The sequence below is a fragment of the Mustela nigripes genome, chromosome 1 (assembly GCF_022355385.1).
Source record: "Mustela nigripes isolate SB6536 chromosome 1, MUSNIG.SB6536, whole genome shotgun sequence".
NCBI classification, from domain to species: domain Eukaryota; kingdom Metazoa; phylum Chordata; class Mammalia; order Carnivora; family Mustelidae; genus Mustela; species Mustela nigripes.
Window position 1 is genome coordinate 185,875,762 of NC_081557.1, and position 23,702 is coordinate 185,899,463.

The 23,702-nt window shown below is 33.2% G+C and overlaps 1 protein-coding gene across 1 annotated transcript in view; it reads left to right on the plus strand.

Annotated features, from left to right (window-relative positions):
• The window catches only part of FAT4 (FAT atypical cadherin 4), a 179,439-nt gene that overhangs the window by 82,139 nt on the left and 73,598 nt on the right, over positions 1–23,702 (plus strand). The window contains exons 3-6 of the mRNA XM_059378162.1: positions 10,829–11,090; positions 12,619–12,969; positions 18,792–19,714; positions 20,337–20,511. Of these exons, the coding sequence (XP_059234145.1) occupies positions 10,829–11,090; positions 12,619–12,969; positions 18,792–19,714; positions 20,337–20,511 (1,711 nt within the window). The remainder of the gene's footprint in view (positions 1–10,828; positions 11,091–12,618; positions 12,970–18,791; positions 19,715–20,336; positions 20,512–23,702) is intronic.

Sequence of the window (23,702 nt, forward strand, 5' to 3'; positions counted from 1 at the left end):
GATCTGGATATTCAATGGATATAACTTGACTCATCACTTAACATAGCCTAGCAAAACTTTAAGGCTTTAGTTTACCAAAAAGATTTGAGGAAACTAAAAAGTTTACCTAAAACTTCATATACTAATATTTATTTATTGTTGTTAACAATTATATTTGGATTACTTATGAAAATTTCAAAATGACAAGTTATTTTTATTGCTGACAAATTTTATAACAGGGATAGCATAAACTTTATTTGATTAATAAATCCAGGTAAAATAAATGTTGTATGACTGCATTATAGTCTATGCTGAAAACTCTAACGACATGTATATTTTAATTAGGACAAAAAAGTTGAATCAGCTTTAATATTGAATATTTTCCCAAATTACATGAACCCAAAAAGCATTTGGGTTAGTTTGCATTATATTTTTGAGAAGTTTTATGAATATTAAATTTATATAAGTTCATATTTTTTAAGCCAATTAAATATTGCTCTTCCACAAATTAATTTTAGTAATACCATCTGGAGGTAAAGTTGGTAGAAGTTTCTACAGCCAGATGGTATTATTAAAATTAATTTTAATATATATTACTAAATATATATTATATACAATATATTTTATATATAACATACATTATATATATAAACTATGTTGTACATAATATATATAATATATATAAACATATATAACATATATAACACATAGATATATATATACATATATAAATACTCTTACATAAATATGTGTATATATGTATATATACATTGACACAGACATAGACATACACACACACACACACACACACACACACACACACACCGTGCTTACAGAAATATTTAGAAAGAGAGACATTGAGACACCTGGGTGGCTCAGTTGGTTTAGAAACCGACTCTTGGTTTTAGTTCAGGTCATGATCTCAGGGTTGTAAGATTGAGCCCTGTGTCAGGCCTCATGTTCCGTGTAGAGTCTGCTTGAGATTCTTTCCCTCTTCCTCTCCCAGACTTTCTCCTCTGCCTCCCTCTCTAAAAGAAAGGAAGAAATCTTAAAAAGAAGAGGGACATTATACCTTCTGTATACTCAAGATTTCCCACTAGTGCAAATTCTAAATGACCTTCTTCCCCTCATTTTTTTTTTTTCTGATAAGGATTACCTTCCCAAAGTTCATACATTAACATTTACATCTCAAAGGCACAGATAAGAATACAAGTTATAAGCTTTTTAAGATAAAAAGGAGATGCTTGGGAATCTTCGATGCTTTGGGATACTTGGGTAAAAAAGAGTAGATGAACTTTCAACTGTTCTAGAGCTGGAATTTTAGTTTTGCAAAGATTTGTAAGATAAAGACAGTTGCTCTCAATTCCTCAAAGAATTGGGTTGCAACTTAAATGACATCATAGGTTGATTCACCCATAAATCCTTTTACAAGGGCTTTAGAATGTTTTTCTTTCCTTCTGGAGTCATAGTTTTATTTTAGCTTAGGTTAGACAGCTTAAAAAACAAAAAACAAAAAACAAAAAAACCTCTACGCTCTGCAATTTAGCCAATTTCTGGCCACAGAGCTACTTTGTAGTTTTAACTGGGAAAAATAGTAAATATTTCTGGCAGTATTGAATAACCCCTTGGACTGAAGAGGTATCCTCAAAGAGGATGCATAAGATATTTTGTTTACCTCCTTCTACTGGGCACTACAGGCAGAGATCTAGGAGAGCTGACTCTGGCAAATATCCTCACTCTTAGCTAGCTTCCACCAGTTTTTTCAGGATCCCATCTGTACCTCTGGTATTTACCAGAATTTGGCTAGGTTTTTCATTATTTTTAACTTTAGTTTCCCCTTGGTTGTCTGAGAATAACAGCAGTTTACCAGAAAATCCCTTAGAGTCCCATCAATTTGGGGAGATCCCCAACAACAACGAGCCCTTCTTCAAGAGTCGACGTGTAGTGTCTGTAAGGCCATTAACTTGGCAGACTTTTTGCTTACAGTCATATAAAGGGAATTCAGATAGAGGATTACTAGAGTACTCAAATAGAGGATAGAAGGAAGCAGTAAGATTTACATCAGCTCTATGTTTTTGTTTGCTTGTTAGTTTTTAAATGCCTTTTAAACTTGAGTTTTTCATTAGCTTTTTGAACACATCTTTTATTGAAGGTATTTTGGAATTTTGAAGACTTTCTGAGGTTTTTTGTATGCCAGTTAAAATAGGTATTCCATTCTGTTTCTTTGATTTGAGAGTCCTCGCTTTTAAAGCACTTCTTACATGATCTTACCTTATTGGAACATGCCTCATAATGGCCACTGCAATTCTAGGTTATAATTACTTTGAAGGCTAGCAGCAGTTTGGGAGAACCCTAGCCACAAATGAGGTTTAACCCACTTTTCTGTCCAGCCATAACTAGCTGCTAATTGAATGTGACTCACTTATGCTTAGCCATATTTTGGGGCCCGCAAGCTGACTGTTACCAAACCAAGTTCTCAGGACACAAAACAAGCTTAGGAAGATTTTCTATTTTTGTAAATATTTATTTCTTCCAGGACTATAATTCTTAGACATATAAAAACCAGGTATATAGGAAGGTAGCAGAAATTCTTTATATTTTAAGCAACCCATTTTTATTAAAATTACCTTTTTCTCAGATAAGGCTTTGGGTCTTTTAGAACCAAACTAATACCTAGAAGGGATATGCATCTGGGTTGATGACTGGACAGTGTATCACAGGCTACCTCACTGCATTGAAATTTGCTTGAGATTGGCAGGTGACCTACTGTTAGTTTCACTCATACCATGACCAATTTATTCTATTACAAGGGTCTTTGATTTAGGTGGTAAGCATCACAACAGCTTTTAAGTGTTTGACGAATGCCCACCAATTTGTGCAGCTTTTTGGGCCCGAGTTTTCTGTTAGCAATAGTCTTTATCTACGTAAAACAAGACTGTGCCTCTTAACATGCCAGCATCAACCAGAAGATCTTATTGCAGACTGGCCAAGAGAAGGCTGTGTGCACCACCATAACTCCAGTAATTGGGCACTGCAGATTGTGAGTGGGGTGAGGGATTCTAGTCTACTGGGGGATTGAAGACTAAACCAAGATCTAGGGACTGAGGTTCTGGATGGAAGCCTCTGCCTAACTCAAGCTGACTCAGTAAGTCTTACAGTGGAAAAGCAATTAGGTTGAGAGCTCAACACAAAGAGAGCCGTGCTCAAACCAAGAGTAACTTACCCAGCATCCTCAGAAATAGCTAGAAAGACTGAACTCAGAGGAGTTCCTAGGGTCCTGCACTAGTGTTTCTTGTCCCTGAAGCTATAAGAGGTCTTTTTTTAGTCTTGCCATTGCCACCAAGTCTGTTAAACAACACAATTTCAACTGAGTAAATTAACAAATTGGATTTATTCAACAATTCATGAATCAGGTAGCATCCCATCTAGCAACAGAAAGGAGCTCTGCCATTCTCTAGAAAAGAAAGGTTTTTAAAGCTAAAAGTGAGTAGAAAAGTGAAATTATTAGCAAAATATATTTTTTAGATAAGGTCACCTTCTTAGGGTGAACAGAAAGGGTCTATTGAGTAGATTATCTCACTAATATTGACCAAATAATTCTATGTTGACTGGTTAAAAGTTACATTCCTCAGAGTTCAAGCTGTAATTAAATAGGTTTTAAATCTTGTTTTGTTGATATGGGGCTTAGCACAAGGGACTCCATTTTGGGCCAATCTCCTTTTTAACAATTGAGAATGCTCTACTAGGAATTTACCAAAAGAATACAAAAATACTGTTCTGAAGGGACACATGCATCCCAATGTTTATAGCAACATTATCAACAATAGCCAAACTATGGAAAGAGCTCAAATATCCATTGACTGATGAATATCCATTGACAGATGGAAAAAAAAAATATATATATTTATATATATGATACATGAATATATGAAATATGTATATATGTAGAATATATTATATTTATATTACATACTATATTTATTATATTATGTATAATATGATATACAATATTATAAATATATTTATAATATTTATTATACCTACATACATATATATGAAATATATACATATTTATATATGAAATATATACATATTTCATATATTTCATATATATATGATGAATGCATAAAGCAGTTGTGGCTTATTCTATATAAGAATATATATATGGGGACGCCTGGGTGTCTCAGTTGGTTAAACAGCTGCCTTTGGCTCAGGTCATGATCCCAGCGTCCTGGGATCAAGTCCCACATCGGGCTCCTTGCTTGGCAGGGAGCCTGCTTCTCCCTCTGTCTCTGCCTGCCGTTCTGTCTGCCTGTGCTCGCTCTCTCTCCCTCTCTCTCTCTCTGACAAATAAAAATAAAATCTAAAAAAAAAAAAGTATATATATATATGTGTGTATATATATGGATATATATGTATTTCTGTACATACATATATAGTAGAATATTACTATATTATGTAGTATAATAGATATTATGTGTATAATAGAATATTATTACTCTATTTTATATATGCACATATATAAAAATAGAAATAGAATATTACTCAGCCATAAAAAATGAAGTCTTGCCATTTGTAATGACATGGATAGAGCTAGAGAATATTATGCTAAGCAAAATAAGTCATTCAGAGAAAGACAAATACTTTGATTTCACTCATATGTGGAATGGAAGAAACAAAACAAATGGTCATAAAGGAAAGAGAGAAAGGAAAACCAAAAAACAACCCTTACCTTTAGAGAACAAACTGAGGGTTACCAGAGAGGAGGGAGTAAGTGGGATGTTAAATAAATAAAATAAGTATTTATTTTATGTTATGTTAATATGTATGTTATGTTAAGTATGTATAAGTATAGCAATAAAGTATAATAAAAAATATGTATGTTATGTTAATAAGTATGTTAAATAAGTAAGATAGGGTAATGGGGATTAAGGAGCACACTTGTGATGAGCACTGGGCACTGTATAGAAGTGCTGAATCACTAAATTGTACACCTGAAACTAATATTACACTGTATGTTAACTAACTGGAATTTAAATAAAAACCAAAAAAGAAAAAAACAAAAAACAAAATGAAACAAAAAGTGAAAAGAAAAAAAAATTAAAAAAAGAAAAACAGGGGCGCCTGGGTGGCTCAGTGGTTTAAGCCTCTGCCTTCGGCTCAGGTCATGATCTTGGGATCCTGGGATCGAGCCCCACATCGGGCTCTCTGCTCAGCGGAGAGCCTGCTTCCCCCCTCTCTCTGCCTGCCTCTCTGCCTACTTGTGATCTCTCTCTGTCTATCAAATAAATAAATAAAAATCTAAAAAAAAAAAAAAAGAAAGAAAAACAGTAAAAAAAAAAAGGGGAAAAAAAGCACCTATTCAATTGATATAAGACAATTCACATTAAAGAATTTTAATTGTAGTGACTCATTGGTTATACTTGCTGCAGGAATAGGACAAATAAACCTTCTTTTTAAGTGGTTTATTCAGAGTGAAGCAATAATCATCTTAATTATACTAAATATATATTCTGATGGAATATACTCTTCTTTTCAGAACTGATATTTGAAAGAGATGCCAATACTATGATGTTGATACTATTAGAATTTTATATCCCTCTCGATTTTTTTTAAGTCATGACAAGTAAGGGTTACTACAAATACAGTGCTGCCTGCATGTTTATGTTTCTCTATCTACTTTTTTGTGTGTGTTGGTATGTGTGCACATAATTGCATTGCCTCCCAGTTTATCTTGTGAGATACATTTATCTTTACAATGAGATCTGAGGAAGGCTGGAAAGATCCTTATGTGTCTAAGTATGTATATCAACATTGTTTTAGTGCACTTTGTTTTATTTCTATTGAGCTTCATTTTATAAGTTTTAAAGTAAGTCTAAGTAATAAGATGATTATTGCTTCACTCTGAATAAACCACTTAAAAAGAAGGTTTATTTGTCCTATTCCTGCAGCAAGTATAACCAATGAGTCACTACAGTTAAAATTCTTTAATGTGAATGGTCTTATATCAATTGAATAGGTGCTTTTTTTCCCCTTTCTTTTTTTTTTTTTACTGTTTTTCTTTCTTTTTTTTTTTTTAGATTTTTATTTATTTCACTTAGACTTCCTGATATAAAAAACTACTGAAATATAAGATGGTGATATATAGGATATGCAAGAAGAGCATTTGGTATGAGACGAGGTGTGGAGTTAAAGGGAAAGGAAAGTGTAAGGTTGTGCGGAAGAAATAGACCAGGGAAATGGAGGAAGGGTTGTTTGAAATTCAGGTGGAGGTAGGGATGCTGACAATTTGTACAAAGTGTGACTGCCGGAAGGCATAAAAATCACTGAAAGGAGGACATTTTTGTAAAACTGCTTTTGAATTATTATTTTTTTTTAAATTAAGCTCATGAGGTTGCTGTCCTTCTTGAATACACTTTCTCTTAAAAATTTTAGTAGCTTTTAAATGATCACTATTTCAACTCAGGATGTGAGGAATCAACATTTCTTTGGCCCTATGCCCAATGGAAAGCATACCTCAGCTTTCTATGGCATTCAGAATCATTAGCTGTTTCCTTTTTTGAGTAGCTTACAATGAATTAGTATTAATGCTTTTAGATAAACCTTCATCTTATTTTGTACTCTGTCTTCAGCTTTTTACCTTTTAGTTGATTTTTTTTTTTTTTTTAAGAAAGAGGAATGGGGGAGGGGAAGAAGGAGAAGGAGAGAATCTCAAGCCGGCTGCATACCCAGGCCAAAGTCAATGTGGGACTTGATCTCACGACCCTGAGATCATTACCTGAACTGAAGTCAAGAGGCAGATGTTTAATGGACTGAGCCATCCAAGTGCCCCTCTTATTTGAATTTAGAAAAACAACAAATATATATATACATATATATATACACATACATATATATTTGTACATACATATATGTATGTATATGTGTGTGTCTATATATATATACATATATATATTTGTACATACATGTATGCATAAATTTGAAATGTTTTCTCTCTTACTAAGTAAGTCATGGCTTTTTTTTTTTTCTTTGTCTAATTTGAATAAGACTCAATATTGAATGCAAGTGTTTTTTTTTTACTTTGCAGGCAGCATTAAATTTTTCCATGACTATCCGGTGGACTGGTTTTAAAAAATTAATAGAATTATTTAAAACACTAATAAATTATAGTTATTAGTAAATTATGCATCCATACATTCTTTATTATTTATACTCTTTTTCTCAATTACTAAATCAAACATAAAAATATTAGTATGTTAGAGAAATTCTAGTAAGGCACTGGAGAATAATGCCTTGGTAAAGGAATCAGTTTTAGGAAGCAACATGTACATGTTGAACTTAATTTAAATATCATTTGAAACATGCTGGATCAAGGGACACATCTTCAGAAGCACATGACTTTGTCAGTCTCTTGTTTCCTTTTATAAACAGAATTATTATGCTTGTAATGGGCCAGGATACTCAAGCTTTGTTTCATGGTACCATACTTGTTTTTGAAAATACTACTTAAGGTTATAAAACGCATTTGCAATTTATAGCTATTTACTTTTAGAATTCCTTCCACGTGCTTTTGTCTCTGTGGTTCCTCAGGAGAGTAGAATATTTTTAACCAGCATTATTTCCACCACACTGCAGCTGAAATACGATATTTGTTTCTTGTGGTATTGCTGATACTGCATATTTTGGATATTAAATAAATAGACTTTTCAAAAGACCTAATTAAATCATTACTCTTGGCCAGACATTTTCAGACATTCACTAGAACTTTAATTCACTGCATCAGCTGATTTTGAATATAAAAAGATTGTTTTATCAACATAATTTGATGCCTTTGCTTCTATTCAGAAGAATTATCATAACTTTAGGAGCATTAATTATGACAGTTATTTTGTAGACAGGACATCTCTAAATTTTCAAACTATTTGTGTAATAGCTTTAAATTTGTTTTTGCTTCTTTCCCTTCCCCTAATTTCCAAATACTTGCCACTTTAATAGGTCAAAATTGAATGTAGCTGTTTTCATACCTGGACTGCTTTACTAGAATAATGGAATGCTTAGTGAAACAGAATAAATAGTACAGAATGTGGTCAGATTAGGAGTCTAAAATTCTTATTGAATGTTTTTGTTAAACTATACCATTACAGTAAATATGTTAGCTACTCCATGTACACCTGAATATACAAGGTACATGTGGTATTGTGTTAAACTCAGCTATTCCCTTACTAAATTAAAAGGTGCTTTGAGGCATTCACTTTACTAAATTATAAGATTGGCTCAGAGAATGCAGTACAAAAATATAGCAAATGCCACTAAGTATACATTTTGAAAGAGTGCTTTTGTCTTTGTCTGTTAGCAATCATACCCTTATGTGTTTGACCATGAAGGATAAAACATGCCTAATCTATGAAGGAAAAGTATGGAAACCATGGTGCCATAATCTCCTGGCATGCTAGTCTTAGGTGGTCCTACACATCCTAAATTTATGTTCTTCCCCAATATCTTTCTTGAGAGATCTTAGCTTGGATATTTTGATATATAAATTTCTAGTCATAAAAGGCATACTTATTTTATGTAAGTATATTTAAATCAAAAAGTAATTTTTGGAGGTCAATGATTCCAACACTAACACTATTATTCCAACACTATTATACCCCAGTGCCAAAATGCAACAATTACATACAATAGGAAATCAGAAAACCTGTTTTTCCTGAGATATATACCAACTCAGTTGTATTCTGCTTTAAAGTATTCATTTATAGGTATCTATCATCAAATGCACTTAACCCATTACATTAAAACCAGAATAAAAATAGCAGCTAACATTGTCATATGCTTTCTGAAGGATCATTCTAGGTTTTTTATGTGTACGAACTCATTTAATCTTCACAACAACTCTATGTGGCAGGTAATGTTATTGTCCGGATTGCCCCGATAAAGAAATATCAGCTCATAGAGGCTAAGTATAAGGCCCAATGACACACGATTAACAAGTGGTGGAGCAGAGATTCAACCCCAAAAGTATCAGATTTCAACCAGTGCCGTGTATAATATTTAACTCAGTATTTTAATTATAATATACATAATTAAAAAATATATAAATCAAAATGCTTGTAATTTCAACACTGGACTGTCAAGTTTAAATATATTTAATATATAATATATTTTAAAATACCACATTAGCAAATGTATTTTATTTTTTTATTTTATTTTTTTTTTTTTAATTTTTTTTTTTAAAGATTTTATTTATTTATTTGACAGAGAGAGATCACAAATAGGCAGAGAGGCAGGCAGAGAGAGAGGAGGAAGCAGGCTCCCTGCTGAGCAGAGAGCCCGATGCGGGACTCAATCCCAGGACCCTGAGATCATGACCTGAGCCGAAGGCAGCGGCTTAACCCGCTGAGCCACCCAGGCGCCCCAGCAAATGTATTTTAAAATAAAAAATAGATAAAATATATTTTAAAATACTATGAGGTTAAAATTCTCTATCATCAAATCCAGATGGGTTCTTTACTTTTAATTCTTCTAGACCTTCCTTCCTTCCTTTCTTTCTTTTTTTCTTTCGTTCTTTCTTTGACTTTGCTAAGATCTCTCTTTCTTGAAACCTTACCTTTAACCTCAGTTAGTGCCCATGAAGTGATGTGTTTAGATAGTGTTGGGCACTTAGTAAAAACTTAAAGAATGTTCTGTTTTTCTCAACCTTTCTCTGTCCTCTGCTAACTTTCTAGTTTAGATTTCGAAGTTGTGAGGACCAAAGCTCAAAGAGCTAAAAGAGCATAAGAAATCACTCCTGCTTTCATTTTATAGAACATGGACTTGGAACCTGCCAAGAATATAGATTGTAGAAAGTTTCACCTTGAGGAACTGAAGCCCCAGCCTCTTGGGGCCAAACTCTGCTCACTCTCTCCCTTCTCTGGCCTGCCCCCACTCTAGTTCTTTCTACGTTATCAAGAGCTTTGAGAAATTACTTCCAATTAAGAAATGATTGGTATTTTCTTGGCCATAAAATTCAAGGCAGTTTGTGTTGCAGTTGAGATTCTTAAAAATATACCCGTAACCTAAAATTTTAGTTTGACCTTCTTCTATTCTTCATTTAAACTCCCCACTCTAAATGTTTAACGGTGAGTAAGCCAGACATTCTCCTTCCCTCTGCATTTTTGCTTAAACTGAAATGTTTCCTTCGTCTTCCCTTAAAAAAAAAAAAATCTACAAACCCCAATTCAGCTCCATATATACTCTCCTGTATTACCTGCCCTAAAGAAATCAACTCAAAACAATGCAAGTTTCTCCCTTTAGCACAGGCCTCATTTAATTACCTTCTCATGCTGAATCAGAAGGACCACAAACTCAGTCAGTCAGACATGGGTTTGCAATCCACTGTAACACTTGCCGTGTGACCGTGTGTGAGTTAACTAGCATCTTGGAACCCAGTGTCTTCATTTGTGAAATGGCACCTCATGAAGTTGTGAATTAAAGTGAGAGGATGCATACGTAGTGCTGTCACAGTGCCTGGCACAGAGCCACCCCTTCAGCAAATCTGGTTATGTGGTTAATAGTAGTAGTGTTACTTGTATTTTCTTTAGTGACAACTTGACTCCTTTCTACATGTACATTTTATGAGTTAAAAGATAGATATAGCTAATACTGACAGCTGAGATTTTCTGTCTTATTTAATGGATGAGTGGTGAAAGATTATGTGATAAACTACTTTGGTCTGCTATCTTGTGAAATCTTTTAATATCTTATAAAGTAAAGCCAAAAGGCTCACTTTTGTCAAATACATTCTCAGCATAAGGAATGGTGCCCTTAACTGTTCTACTTCTAACAATTCAGATATGGGTCTTTTTCTCAGGGTGCAAATGCTCTGGTCACCTACACTATCATTAGTGGAGCTGATGACAGTTTCCGCATTGACCCTGAATCTGGAGATCTGATAGCGACCAAGCGGTTGGACAGGGAACGCCGTTCCAAATATTCTTTGCTGGTTCGGGCAGATGATGGTCTTCAGTCCTCTGATATGAGAATTAATATCACCATCAGTGATGTGAATGACCACACACCCAAGTTCTCCAGACCTGTGTACTCTTTTGACATCCCTGAAGATACAACCCCAGGTAAGTGGACACATCCTTAGGTATATTTCACAAAGATCACTTTTGACTACAATTACGGACTATGTTTTGGCTGCTTTTAATTAGCGACTAGTTTTACATAGAACATATGCTACTAGGTATAAAAATATATGTGCTAGGTATTTTAGTCTACTAATTAACCTTCTTAGATACAGTTCCCAAATGAATTCTGATAGCAAATGAAGTTAGCAATTCATCTGATTACCAATTACAAATATTTCTGTTTCTGAAAGTATTTGGGATGAATTGTTAATTTTTATGGCAACAAGAGTTTTTGATACTGTTTTTCCACTTTATACTCTGTGATATTTTGCAGCCCATTTAAACATTTTATGTATTAATATAATTTCTAAATGCTGACTTCTAAAAAACTGGCCATATAAAATGTTGTACTTTGCTACCTCTGCATCTATTCTGAATCAATGTGCTTCAGAATTGCATTTGCAAGACATGACTCCATCTCTATTTTTAACATATTTTAATTGGTTACAAAAGTTAAAAGTAAATGGATATTATAAAAATGTCTGATGTGATTATAGTGCTATGTAGACAAAGCAGAAAGAAAAGCACATGAAAATCTGTGAATACTAGCTCTAATACTTAGAACCTGTGTAGCCTGGAGAAAATTAATGCATCACTCTTAGTTTCCATTTTACCTTCTGTAAAGTGGAAACAAATACTTCTTGTTAGAATTAAGGTGAAGGTTAATTTATCATATATACTGTAGCTAACATGGGTTTTAGGAATTAGCATGTACTCAGTAAGTGTTAGTAGAATCTCAATCCTGAATTGTCAGCTTGCCTCTTTGAACATACTATGTTGTGATTGTTGAGTTTGAGTACCGAATACCATATTTCTGGTGTGTGTATGCTTCATTTCCATTATTGGAAATTCTTATCTAAAATTGAAATTTTATTCCGAATTACATTTGGAATGATTCTGTGTAATAAGACATATGTTACGGAAACTCATTTGACAAAGAAATTAAATATTTATAAACTACTTCTCACTGCACTTTTCCCTTCACTCCTTAACATGAGTTACGCTGGTCATTCATGAAATTATCACCATATTTATTTCTGCCTTAATTATAACAATGACCATATGAGCTAATATTCCCTGAGCATAAGTCTGCATTATTGCTGGGGAGCCCTAGTTCCTGATGCTAGCAATGGGTCCCCATATATGTTCACTGCAATCACCAATATGTTCAAGAATTGGCAGTGCCAGGCAGGAAAATAGTGTAAGAAGTATTATTTCTCCAGAACATTTCCACTGTAACATAAAACTTACTGAGTATTTAATATGCTGTATGTTTTGTTAATATTTGGGAAGGTTGGTATCAGTGTTAATATATAAATCTGTAGAATGTTGTGTTCACTATATTTTCATAGTGATTATCTAGTTAAAATATTTTACTGTACAAATAAAATTTGTTGGTGTCTGTATGTATTCTCTTAGTGATACCTTTATCCCATTAATTTTAGACTATTAATTTATCTTTTGATAGGTTCTTTGGTAGCAGCTATTTTAGCCACAGATGATGACTCTGGTGTGAATGGAGAAATTACATATATTGTGAATGAAGATGATGAAGATGGCATATTTTTCCTGAATCCAGTTACTGGAGTCTTTAATTTGACTCGAGTATTAGATTATGAAGCACAGCAATATTATATCCTCACTGTTCGAGCTGAAGATGGTGGGGGACAATTTACTACCATTAGGGTTTATTTTAATGTACTAGATGTAAATGACAACCCACCTATTTTCAGCTTAAACTCATATAGCACATCCTTAATGGAGAATCTACCTCTAGGATCTACTGTTTTTGTGTTTAATGTTACTGATGCAGATGATGGTACGTACTTTATTTTATGCACTTACAAATTTATTTAAAATGTCTTTTTATGTTGTATTCATTTACTGTGTTCAGTTGTTGCAAAGAAGGACAGAGTAATGATTTAACTATAGAGGATTAAAATTAAGTGCTTTATCAGTTAAATTCATGTTTGTAATAGTTATACAGCATGCACTATTATCATTCTATAAACTTCATCTTCCTTTTTACAGTATCACAGCTTAATAAGGTAGAAGTCATAAAACAGCTTTTTACTAATTTTTTTTCACATTAATAAAAACATTTGTTTACATATATTATTTTAACATAAAAAGGATAAAATTTGGAAGCAAAAGGAAAAACATCTTAAAAATACATAAGAATGAATTATTAATTTTATATTTCTGACTGAAAAGTTCTAATAATATTCTAACAAGCTTCTTTCATGCTTTGATTCAAAGACAGTCTCAGATCTCTTTATGCTATATAATCAAGTTGAGATTTTTACTTAAATCTAGACTTCATATGTGTTTGATTTTATTTATTGCAAAAGCATTTGACAAACTTTCTTTTAAAATATAACTCAAAAAATAGAATAAAATAAAATACAATATAACTCTCCTGGCCTTTCTTCTGAGATGTATTTGTAAATACACATATTGGATAATACAGCACTAGAGATAACATTGTGCAAATTATCAGTCTTTAACTGAACTGTTTGGAAAGTTAATACCTTGTTTCCCCTTTTATTGGAAGAGTTAAATGTCTATCGCTTGAGAAAACAAGTGACAAAACTTTAAAGAGGAAATAGGTTTCTAGCCCAAGGATATGCCTAGTGACATAGGCTATCAACCTTAATTTAGAATTTCCTGATTCTTACTGACTTGGGTGAATGATTAAAGTAATTTTGGAATACCATCCTATCTCAACATTCTCTTCTATACTTAGTTTCCTTTCAGGATTGTCTACAAGTGTCCCTGAGAAAGATATGAGAGGCAAAAAGCACAGTATTTTACACATGTTTCAATTCACAGAATTGGAAATACTTTCTTCCGAATTCATTAAGTGCATGTTGAAGTTTTCCTTTTTTACGTTTACGTAGTTAATGCTGGTCACAGGAATATATAAAAAAATAGAAGTATCTGTGATACTCCTACTGATAAGCAACTACTGTTGCTTAATTTGTGGCACATTTAGTGTATAACCAGTCTTGGCCCAAGATCATTGCTCACCCTGTTTCACGTACATCAGCCCAGCCCAGCTCAATTAGACTTTGTATACAATTGAGCTTAATCTCTATTTTGGGAGTTGGATTCTCTATTACAACCTTAATTAGTTTATCTGCTCCCTGGATATGAATATCTTATTTGTCCTTGTGACTCATCCCGAGTTTTCTGTAGTGAAGAATTTCTGCCATGTTTCTTTGTAATTTATTTATTCTGCATTAGAGAGACACAATTGTTTTGTAGGATCGTGTGCTCCTCTGGACCAAACTTCATTTATCCTCATACCTTCAATTATTGGGAACTGAAAAATAGCAAATAAGAAACTCTTTATGAAAATCTGCTGGAATATTCCACAAGCACCTACACACAGACATGCGTTAACCATTGACTTCTACTTATTTTTCATGCATTTTTTTTCCTTTAATTGTGTTTGTCTTGGGTAAAAAGTGTCAAGCTACATTTTTCCATTGTTTTAGTTTTGAATACTTTTATCAGTGTAATTTCCTGTACCTTGACCTAAAATATAGGACATGGTTCCTATTCATTCTGAATTTCAAGGATAATGATAAGACTGTACAGGGATAACCTTGTTTGTTTAAAGTTGTCAAGTTTGTCACACTGAATAGTTCTCAAAGTATTTCACCAACAGTAATATTTAGACGATTTTTTAAAATAGAAAATTCATCTTAATCTCTGATCAAAAGGTTCTTTCTGAGGGAATATTATCATCTGAAGAAATTTTATATAAAAATAAAGTTATTACTTTCTGTTCCCTATATTTAGATTCTTTCAGTGTTCAACACCAAACCTGAGCTTACAGAATCTTTTAATAAGAATAGGTCAAATATCTTAACTATTTTCACAAGACAAATAGTGTATGTATTAATCCCAAGGCTTTCCTGTACAAAGTATAAAAAATATTATAGTGAGGCAAACTACTATAAACTGAACTTCATGGAAATATTGTGGTTTTATAATTATTACATTTTACTAGAAATAAATTCGTACACTCTTCAAATACGGGGAGTCATAGATGTTCTGAGAATACTGCAATGGTAATGATGCTGAATAAATACACCTGTCCATGCTTGGTACAATTGCAGGTCATTCAAATGAAAGGAGTTTCATATTCCAATGACTTGATGACCTTGGTAGAACTGCTTCATAAAGATGAATGCTGTCTGAAGCAATTCCCTGGGTTACAGCTGTGTGATAAGTTGACAAATGCTAGCTCATAGTAGCATAATTAGACAATGTTTACAGACTGTGAATAAATACACACATTTCATAACAAAACTATATACCTATAGTTATGTGCTATATTTCCTGGAACTAAATTATTCCTGAGACTGAAATTAAAAAAAAACAACAACAAAAAAACCCAAAAAACCCAACACAACCACACACACATACACACACACACAATAAAACTGCCAGAGGGAATCATGTGACTAAACCACTTTCAGAACATTGAACACAAATGGTTAGAAGTATGAAAAGTTTTAAGTTTAAATACATGGTGGGCTATAAAACACCACTAAACTCAAATCCCAATGCTTATGGGTAGATTACAGAATTTTAAAATACTGTAGGTCCTGTTTCATGATTCGAATATTTGATGCAAAGAGCAGAGAAAGACAAAAGTTCCGACATCTCTATTTTTTTGGATACTACAAATGTTTAGGGAGAATTTTGAGTTTCTATCTATCCACATCTCTTTTCTAGCTGTATAGCACATGCCCAAAGTCACTTAGATTAGTCAGAAACAAAAAGTCCTTTTCTTTACAGTAAAGTAAATATAAGTGGCTTTTGTGGCCTGTAATTGCAAAAGTAAGGATTCATGAAGTTCCTGAGATGAGAGCTGTTTCTTTGATGGTGTGGCAGTATTTTGTGCAAGAGTTGTTATATTTTTTGTTTATTTTCTCAAAGATGATTGTTTTTGCGGTTTATTGTAATGGTGTCTAATATCTATATCTGCCATTTGGAATTTGAATATAAAATTATTTTTTTTTCCTTTTCCACAATTCCTTTTAAAGTTTAATACTTATTACTTATCCCACCCACCTATCCTACCAAACTTTTTCCCTTAAAAAAGAGGTGGCTCTGCTGTTTACAAGGAGGCTATAAAGTCTTGGTATCATGTTCTCTTTTTGCCTCTGAAATTTAGTTGTTTACTCAGGAAGTAGCAAACACTATGGATGGAGGGTGTTCAGATCCTTGCTTTAATTGCTTGCATTCCAAGTGATTTATGTAGAATGCTAGGCTATCACTTTGTAACCATGTGCAATTTTTGTCAGTTTTTCTAATTACTTTTGATCTTGGGAATGAAAGATTTTATATGCTTTCATAGAACTAAATTTTATATCTCCTCTTTCTGGTATTGTTTTATCCAGATGTTTTCATAACTTTTTCTCAGTAATAATTAGATCTGAATTTGTGCCTCCAAGAATAGGAATTCAATATTTGCTGATGGATTTAGCCGTAAAAAATGCAGAAAATTTCCTTAGTAATTTGACTTAAAATGTATATAAAGTATAAATTTAAATTAAATTTATTTCTAGGGATATATGTATCCCTATATATCATCTATATAAAATTTTCATTAATTGCACCAGTTGATGGAACTTTCCTTTGCACCAGATGATGGAATTTTTTCTTCCCTCATTTCTGTGGAATTTTAAGTCAAGGGTTGAAGTTGGCTATTGACCTTGCTCAATCCAGATCTTAAAATCCTCTTTAATCTCCTGCTGATAAATTGACCTGTGTCCTCCATTAGCTTTATTTATTCATATTTTTCCTGATCTTCAGAGTCCTAATTATCCTGAACTTCACACTGCTTTGTTCACTTGTGAATAGTTTTATATAAACTATAAAGATTAAAAGCCACAAGCCATAACAAGGGGGAAAATCCAACCTTTTCAAAGATCTACTCAATCCTTGTTTATTTTAGAAATTTTTGTGAAAAAAACTAGTGTCTGAAAGTTATTTTCATAAATATTTCTTCTCTGTATCAACATATAGACAAAGAATATTAGATGGAGACCATAAAATCATAAGAAAAGAATACTTCTAGCATTAAAAAAAAAAAAAAAGAACAGGCAAGACTTACCTGCCAGAAAAGAAAATCCCATTAATCTACTCAAATTTGCCTGTGTAAGGAATCTGACAAGTTTCAAGAAAAGGTAAAAGCTAACTCAAGTAGTCATAGAATCCTGAGAAAGGGTATTTTGCAAGAAAAAAAAAAAGAAAAAGAGTGATTAAATTGGTCTAGAAAACTCTTGGCACAGAGCAGACATCGTTTCTGACACCTCAATAATTTACATAAAAATTTTTTTTAAAGATTTTATTTTTAAGTAATTTTTACACTCAGAGTTCGGCTCTAACTCACAAATCCATAAGCAAGATTTGCATGCTTTACTAACTGAGCCAGCCAGGCGTCCCTGATGCCTGAATAGTTTAAATTAACTTCAGAAATACAGGGGCTATTTGTAGGCAATTAATGTAACTCAACAGATTATCCCTAGCATAAAATCTCAGAGTATAAAATCTTTATTAAGAATGAATTACTAGAGGAACCATATATTTTTTAGCACACTTATAGTATCCTAACAGTGTCCCAACATCTTTAGGATAAGATATAAAAATGTACATTGCATTATGCACAAGTGAAGAAAACACTGTTCTGGGATTGGAAATCAGTTTTCTTTCTGTTTTCATTGCTTATCTGTTATTGACTTTTAAATTATTTAGTAAAAATGATTGGCCAATCAACTTGCCATTCTTTTTTTTAGAATATTCTCCACTCATTTTTTGAAATGAGAAATTATATATATATATTTTACAATTAAAAAGTGGCACATATTTCTAGGAAAAATAGATAAAGTAGTATCTAAATATAGCTCAATAAAAGTGTGAGCATTTATATTTGCAGCCTTTTATGTATAATTTTACTGCTAACATTTCCTTCAAAGAATACTTTTAAAACACATTAAATGTACATAATAAAATTTGAGAGAGAATTATTTTCACAAAGGTCATTAGCCAGATGCTTAATAAGAATTAAAAGTATTTATTGGTTCTGACAAGAAATTTAAAAGTAGACTTAAACTATCCATGACTAATGCCATACATCAGAAAATTTTATTACCCTTCTCTGAAAATTGATGTCAGCCTCAATAAATTACTGAAGTTCTAAATGTTTGGCTAACAGTATAGAGTGTGGCACTATTAATGTTGAACCCTCAGGAACTATGTGACAGAAATAAGGAAATGTATAGAAAAATATCCACTCCCTGGAATATTTTTCTCCTCTTTATTTCTGTAATTTAACTTTTCAACATTGTAGTAAATAGCAAGTAGTATATACATCATTTGTTCACTGGTTATAAACATCTTTTCACATCAAAAATTAGCAGGCAAGGCATTATGTGTATGTATGACTTACAAAAAAATTTACTGCAGCTAAATCATCCATAAGGTGTGTTTCGGGCATCATATATCAAATATGCAAAGTTTTATGTCAGAATTTTTTGTGTACCTTGTCTATAATCATACATTCAAGAATATTTAGTCAAGCATACATTCAAGAATATTTAATTTTTTTCCCTTCCATTTCAGGGATCAACTCCCAGTTGGCTTATAGCATTGCTTCAGGTGATAGCCTTGGTCAGTTTACAGTTGACAAGAATGGTGTCCTGAAAGTCCTTAAGAGTTTGGATCGGGAAAGTCAGTCCTTCTACAACCTGGTTGTTCAGGTGCATGACTTGCCACAGCTTCCAGCCTCCAGATTCACAAGCACTGCCCACGTCTCCATTATTTTGTTGGATGTAAATGATAACCCACCAGCATTTCTTTCCCCTAAATTGACCTACATTCCAGAAAACACACCTATTGATACTATTGTTTTCAAAGCTCAAGCAACAGACCCAGACAGCGGCCCCAACAGCTACATTGAGTACACCTTACTGAACCCTTTGGGAAACAAGTTCAGTATCGGGACCATTGATGGTGAAGTGAGACTCACTGGAGAACTGGATAGAGAAGAGGTTTCTAATTACACGCTGACAGTGGTGGCTACAGACAAAGGTCAACCAGCTCTCTCTTCATCTACAGAGGTTGTAGTTATGGTACTTGACATCAATGATAACAGCCCTGTTTTTGTGCAGGCCTTGTATAAAGTGGAGATTAATGAGAACACACTTACTGGAACAGATATAATACAAGTGTATGCAACAGATGGAGATGAAGGTACAAATGGACAGGTTCGCTATGGCATTGTTGATGGTAATGCCAATCAGGAATTTCGGATCGACTCTGTTACAGGTGCCATCACTGTGGCTAAGCCTTTGGATAGAGAAAAAACTCCCACTTACTCTTTAACTGTTCAGGCAACAGATCGGGGCAGTACTCCCAGAACTGACACCTCCACTGTCAGCATTGTTCTACTGGATATTAATGATTTTGTTCCCATGTTTGAGTTATCTCCATATTCTGTAAATGTTCCTGAGAATTTAGGGACACTGCCCAGAACAATTCTTCAGGTCAGTATATTTCAGTTAAACAAATATTATGTTCACTATAAGACATCTAATTTAAAAGTCTTTCCTCTCCTACATTTACCACTACTTCATTCTTTTTATAAGTGCTTAACTGCAGATACAGAAAATTTTGAAAAAGTTTATGAAAATTATACTTAAGAACCTACTGATTTCCTGATAGTTTGAAATGGTGTATTTCAACTATGTTCTTCTGTGTGTACTCATGTTGCCCACATTTTCATATTCGTGTATTTTGAATTTTGTTTAAGTATGACCATAATATCTAAACATAGTGAGAAAATAAAATTATGCAAAAGCTTGAAAACTTTATTCCAAACCTTGTTCTCACTTCCCTTTTTACAAATCCAACTACCTAGATGAAACTGCTATCAAAAATTTCTGTGGAAACCTTCCAAAAATACTATGCTTTGATTTTATTCATATTTTTACATAAATAACACATATTTACCCTGTACCATTTTTATTTCTTACTTGAAGCTTTAAAGAGTGTCTTTGGAGCCTTTTTAGGCGACGACCTCATTATTTTTAATGGTACATTTTACTTTATGGTAGACCTGGTATTAGTTTTACTCACATTCCTGGGATATCTTATTCTCTTTTATAGGTACTGGCAAGAGATGATGATCAAGGTTCTAATAGCAAACTCTCGTATGTTCTGTTTGGTGGTAATGAAGACAATGCTTTTACTCTCTCAGCTAGTGGAGAGCTTCGAGTAATACAGAGTTTGGATCGCGAAACAAAGGAGCACTTTGTCTTGATGATCACAGCTACAGATTCAGGTAAATCTTATCTGGTTGTGAAGAATCTATTCACAATATGATGAGAGTTTATTTGTCTACCATGAAATTAAATATTTGTTGAATTGTGCTAATCCTTGGAACTCTGATTATATTTATATGATTTATAGCATGTATATCACTTTGTCAAATTTGTGTATAAATAAGTAGTGGTAAGGGCTTGAGTACAGAACTCTATTCCTGTAAGACAAGATGTGTCCTTGCTGGGAAAGGCATCTGAGTATCTTTGAGGATGACCTGATACTCTATCACTTGAGCTATAAAGCATTTTAAATATTTTAATATTTGGAAATATCCATACGGTTCTAACTGATCCTAGAGATAATAGAGTGAGTACAGAATTTTACATCATTAGTACGCTAGGTTTTGTAAGTAGCTATAATAGGCATTTGATGAAGCCCCACAGAGCTCCAAAAAAGAATATCAATGAGACCCCAACATTCTCATTCAATTAGTAGTGTAATGGACTAGAAATGATGAAAAACAAGATATGTTAGTTAGCTTTTAGTGTCTAGAAATAGTAATTATGCAAATTTTCATAGTACGTAGTACAAAATATAATCTATTTAAAATGACTTATCAGTATTTTGTTTTGCATACTGAAACTTTTTTTTCCAAAGATTTTATTTATTTATTTGACAGAGAGAGACACAGCGATAGAGGGAATACAAGCAAGGGGAATGGGAGAGGGAGAAGCAGGCTTCCCGCCGAGCAGCGACCCCGATATGGGGCTTGATCCCAGGACCCTGGAATCATGACCTGAGCCAAAGGCAGAGGCTTAACCCTCTGAGCCACATGGGCTCCCCTGCATGCTGAAACTTCTAATTCAAGATTGAAATAATTAAAAATTTGTCCAAAATCTTTAGGCCTTGAAGAAAGCATGTATTGCTTATCTGATGAATAAATTGAATGGATTTATTAGTCATTGATTTCCAGGATTAATTGAATGGATTAATTAGTCATTGATTTCCAGGATTATTAATGAATTATGAAACATTGTCCTATAAAACATTCATTTATAAGAATAGTCACAACTTGGGGAACTTGTTTTTGGGATCATAAGATCAAGTCCCACATCAGGCTCCATGCTGAGCATGGAGTCTGCTTGGGTTTCTCTCTCCCTCTCTCTCTGCCCTCCCCCTCAAAAAAATACATAAATTTTTAAAAAACATAGTCATATTATTATTTAAGTATTAAAGAATTTGATAATGTTGACATAGTATAAAAATTTGTTGAAGTTGTTTTAAGGCATGACACATTTGTTAGAACTTTAAATGCTTAAAATTATGTATAATTGTGTGTGTATTTATATATGTATGTATTCATGAATATTATATGTATTTATATAGTTATGTAGATGTGTGGATATTGATACAGAAGAACAATTGTGAGTTTACAAATGAGCTATTTTTACTGTTGTTGAAATATTTTTGATGAATATGATTTATGAATATTTTTGTTATATATATACAATTCTGGAGTATACAATATATTGTTTCATTTCATCACTTATAAGAAAGCAAGAGATTTTGAGGTTATAAGTCATAATAGATTTATGTTCAGTATTCAAATGATAGTGTTGTTGATTATTCATTGAGGGGCTCATACATTATTTGCTATTTGCTTTTGGGAATATAATTATCTGATACCTACAGAGAGAACAATATTCCCTGTACTTTTTTTTTTATATGTGTGAATGTTACATTTTATGTAAACTATAAAATTCTGAGGAATGATGAACAGAATATGGTGTGGTAACCACATAATGCTTAAACCAAGTTGATCTTAAACCAAGTTTATTATGTGTGTAGTCAGTATTTTATGCTTCATGGTTAGTAGGCACAAAGAGGAAGCATCTGTATATAAAAAAAAAATGCAGCCACTACCACATTGTTCATATCAATCCAGTATTTCAAGAGTTGCCTGGAAAGAAGGGAGGATAAAACTGAGTAGAAACTGGTATTCAGATATTTAGAAGCAAGGTTTTGCTACTAAAATATACCAGTCTTAGCTTCCCTCTCCGGTTAGTACTGAAAATGGGTGGCCAATTCTAGGCATGCAGGAAAACATGGCTTTTGTGGAGGTGAAGTGGGGGAAGGTAAACCAGGACCAGAAATCTAGTTGGCTAAAGCATCAGTCATTATAAAACTTGCTGCACAGAGGTGTGTTACACAGAGGTCATCCCCAGGTGGGAAGGAGGATGTGATTGTGAGAGTTAGGGGTGCAGTGCAGGGTGATTTGGGATGGACAGGCACAGCCCACAAGTTCTCCATCAGAAGATTTGTACTTTGGAACATTCTAAGTCAAAAGACATAGGAGAGAAGGAATGTAATCATGTAGACAAGAGTGCCTGTTTTCAACCACATAATTCTAAGAATTTAAATTATTTTTGTGTGTCTATGCAGTCAGGAGGTTGAAGATACTGTAAAGAGGAAAGGAATGTTGTTTTTTGTTTTTGTGTTTGTTTTATTTTGATATATGGCCATCTATGTCATGCAGTATATCAGCTTTTATAGACATTAACTCATTTCTACACATCACTTTTCTTTATCATCTCAAATACTTAATGTGTTATTTTTTAGTTTATTTAGAGTAAACCCAAGCTCAGAGTGGTTAACTAATTTGTTAAGGGGGTTCCTGGGTGGTCAATCAGTTACGTGTCTGCCTTGGGCTTAGGTCATGATCCCAGGGTCTGGGGATAGAGTCCCACATCAGGCTCTTTGCTCAGCAGGGAATCTGCCTCTCCCTCTGCCTCTCTCTCTCTTTGCCAAATAAATAAATAAAATCTTTAAAAAAATAATTTGCTCAGGATTACACAGCTTTGTGGCAGAGTATGGTTCAGACCTCAGTCAGTGTAACTGATTTTCAAGTTCAGAGTACACTGTGTTTCTAGTGTGTAGGTAAAGTAAAATTTGAAAAAAGTAATATCGATTTCCAAAATTATTTTATTTGCTAAGCAAGCCCAGTAATAATCTATATGATATAATGATAAAAGCTTTTAATTTGAATTTATCTCTGTTTGAATTCTGGTTCTGTCATAATTTTCTTTGTGATTCAGGCAAGATCGATCATCCTTCTCAATCTCAGTGCCTTCTTCAGTAACATGGGGATAATTAACTATAAAGTAGTCTATTATAAGGTTTGATTGATATAGCTTATGTTAAATCACTAAA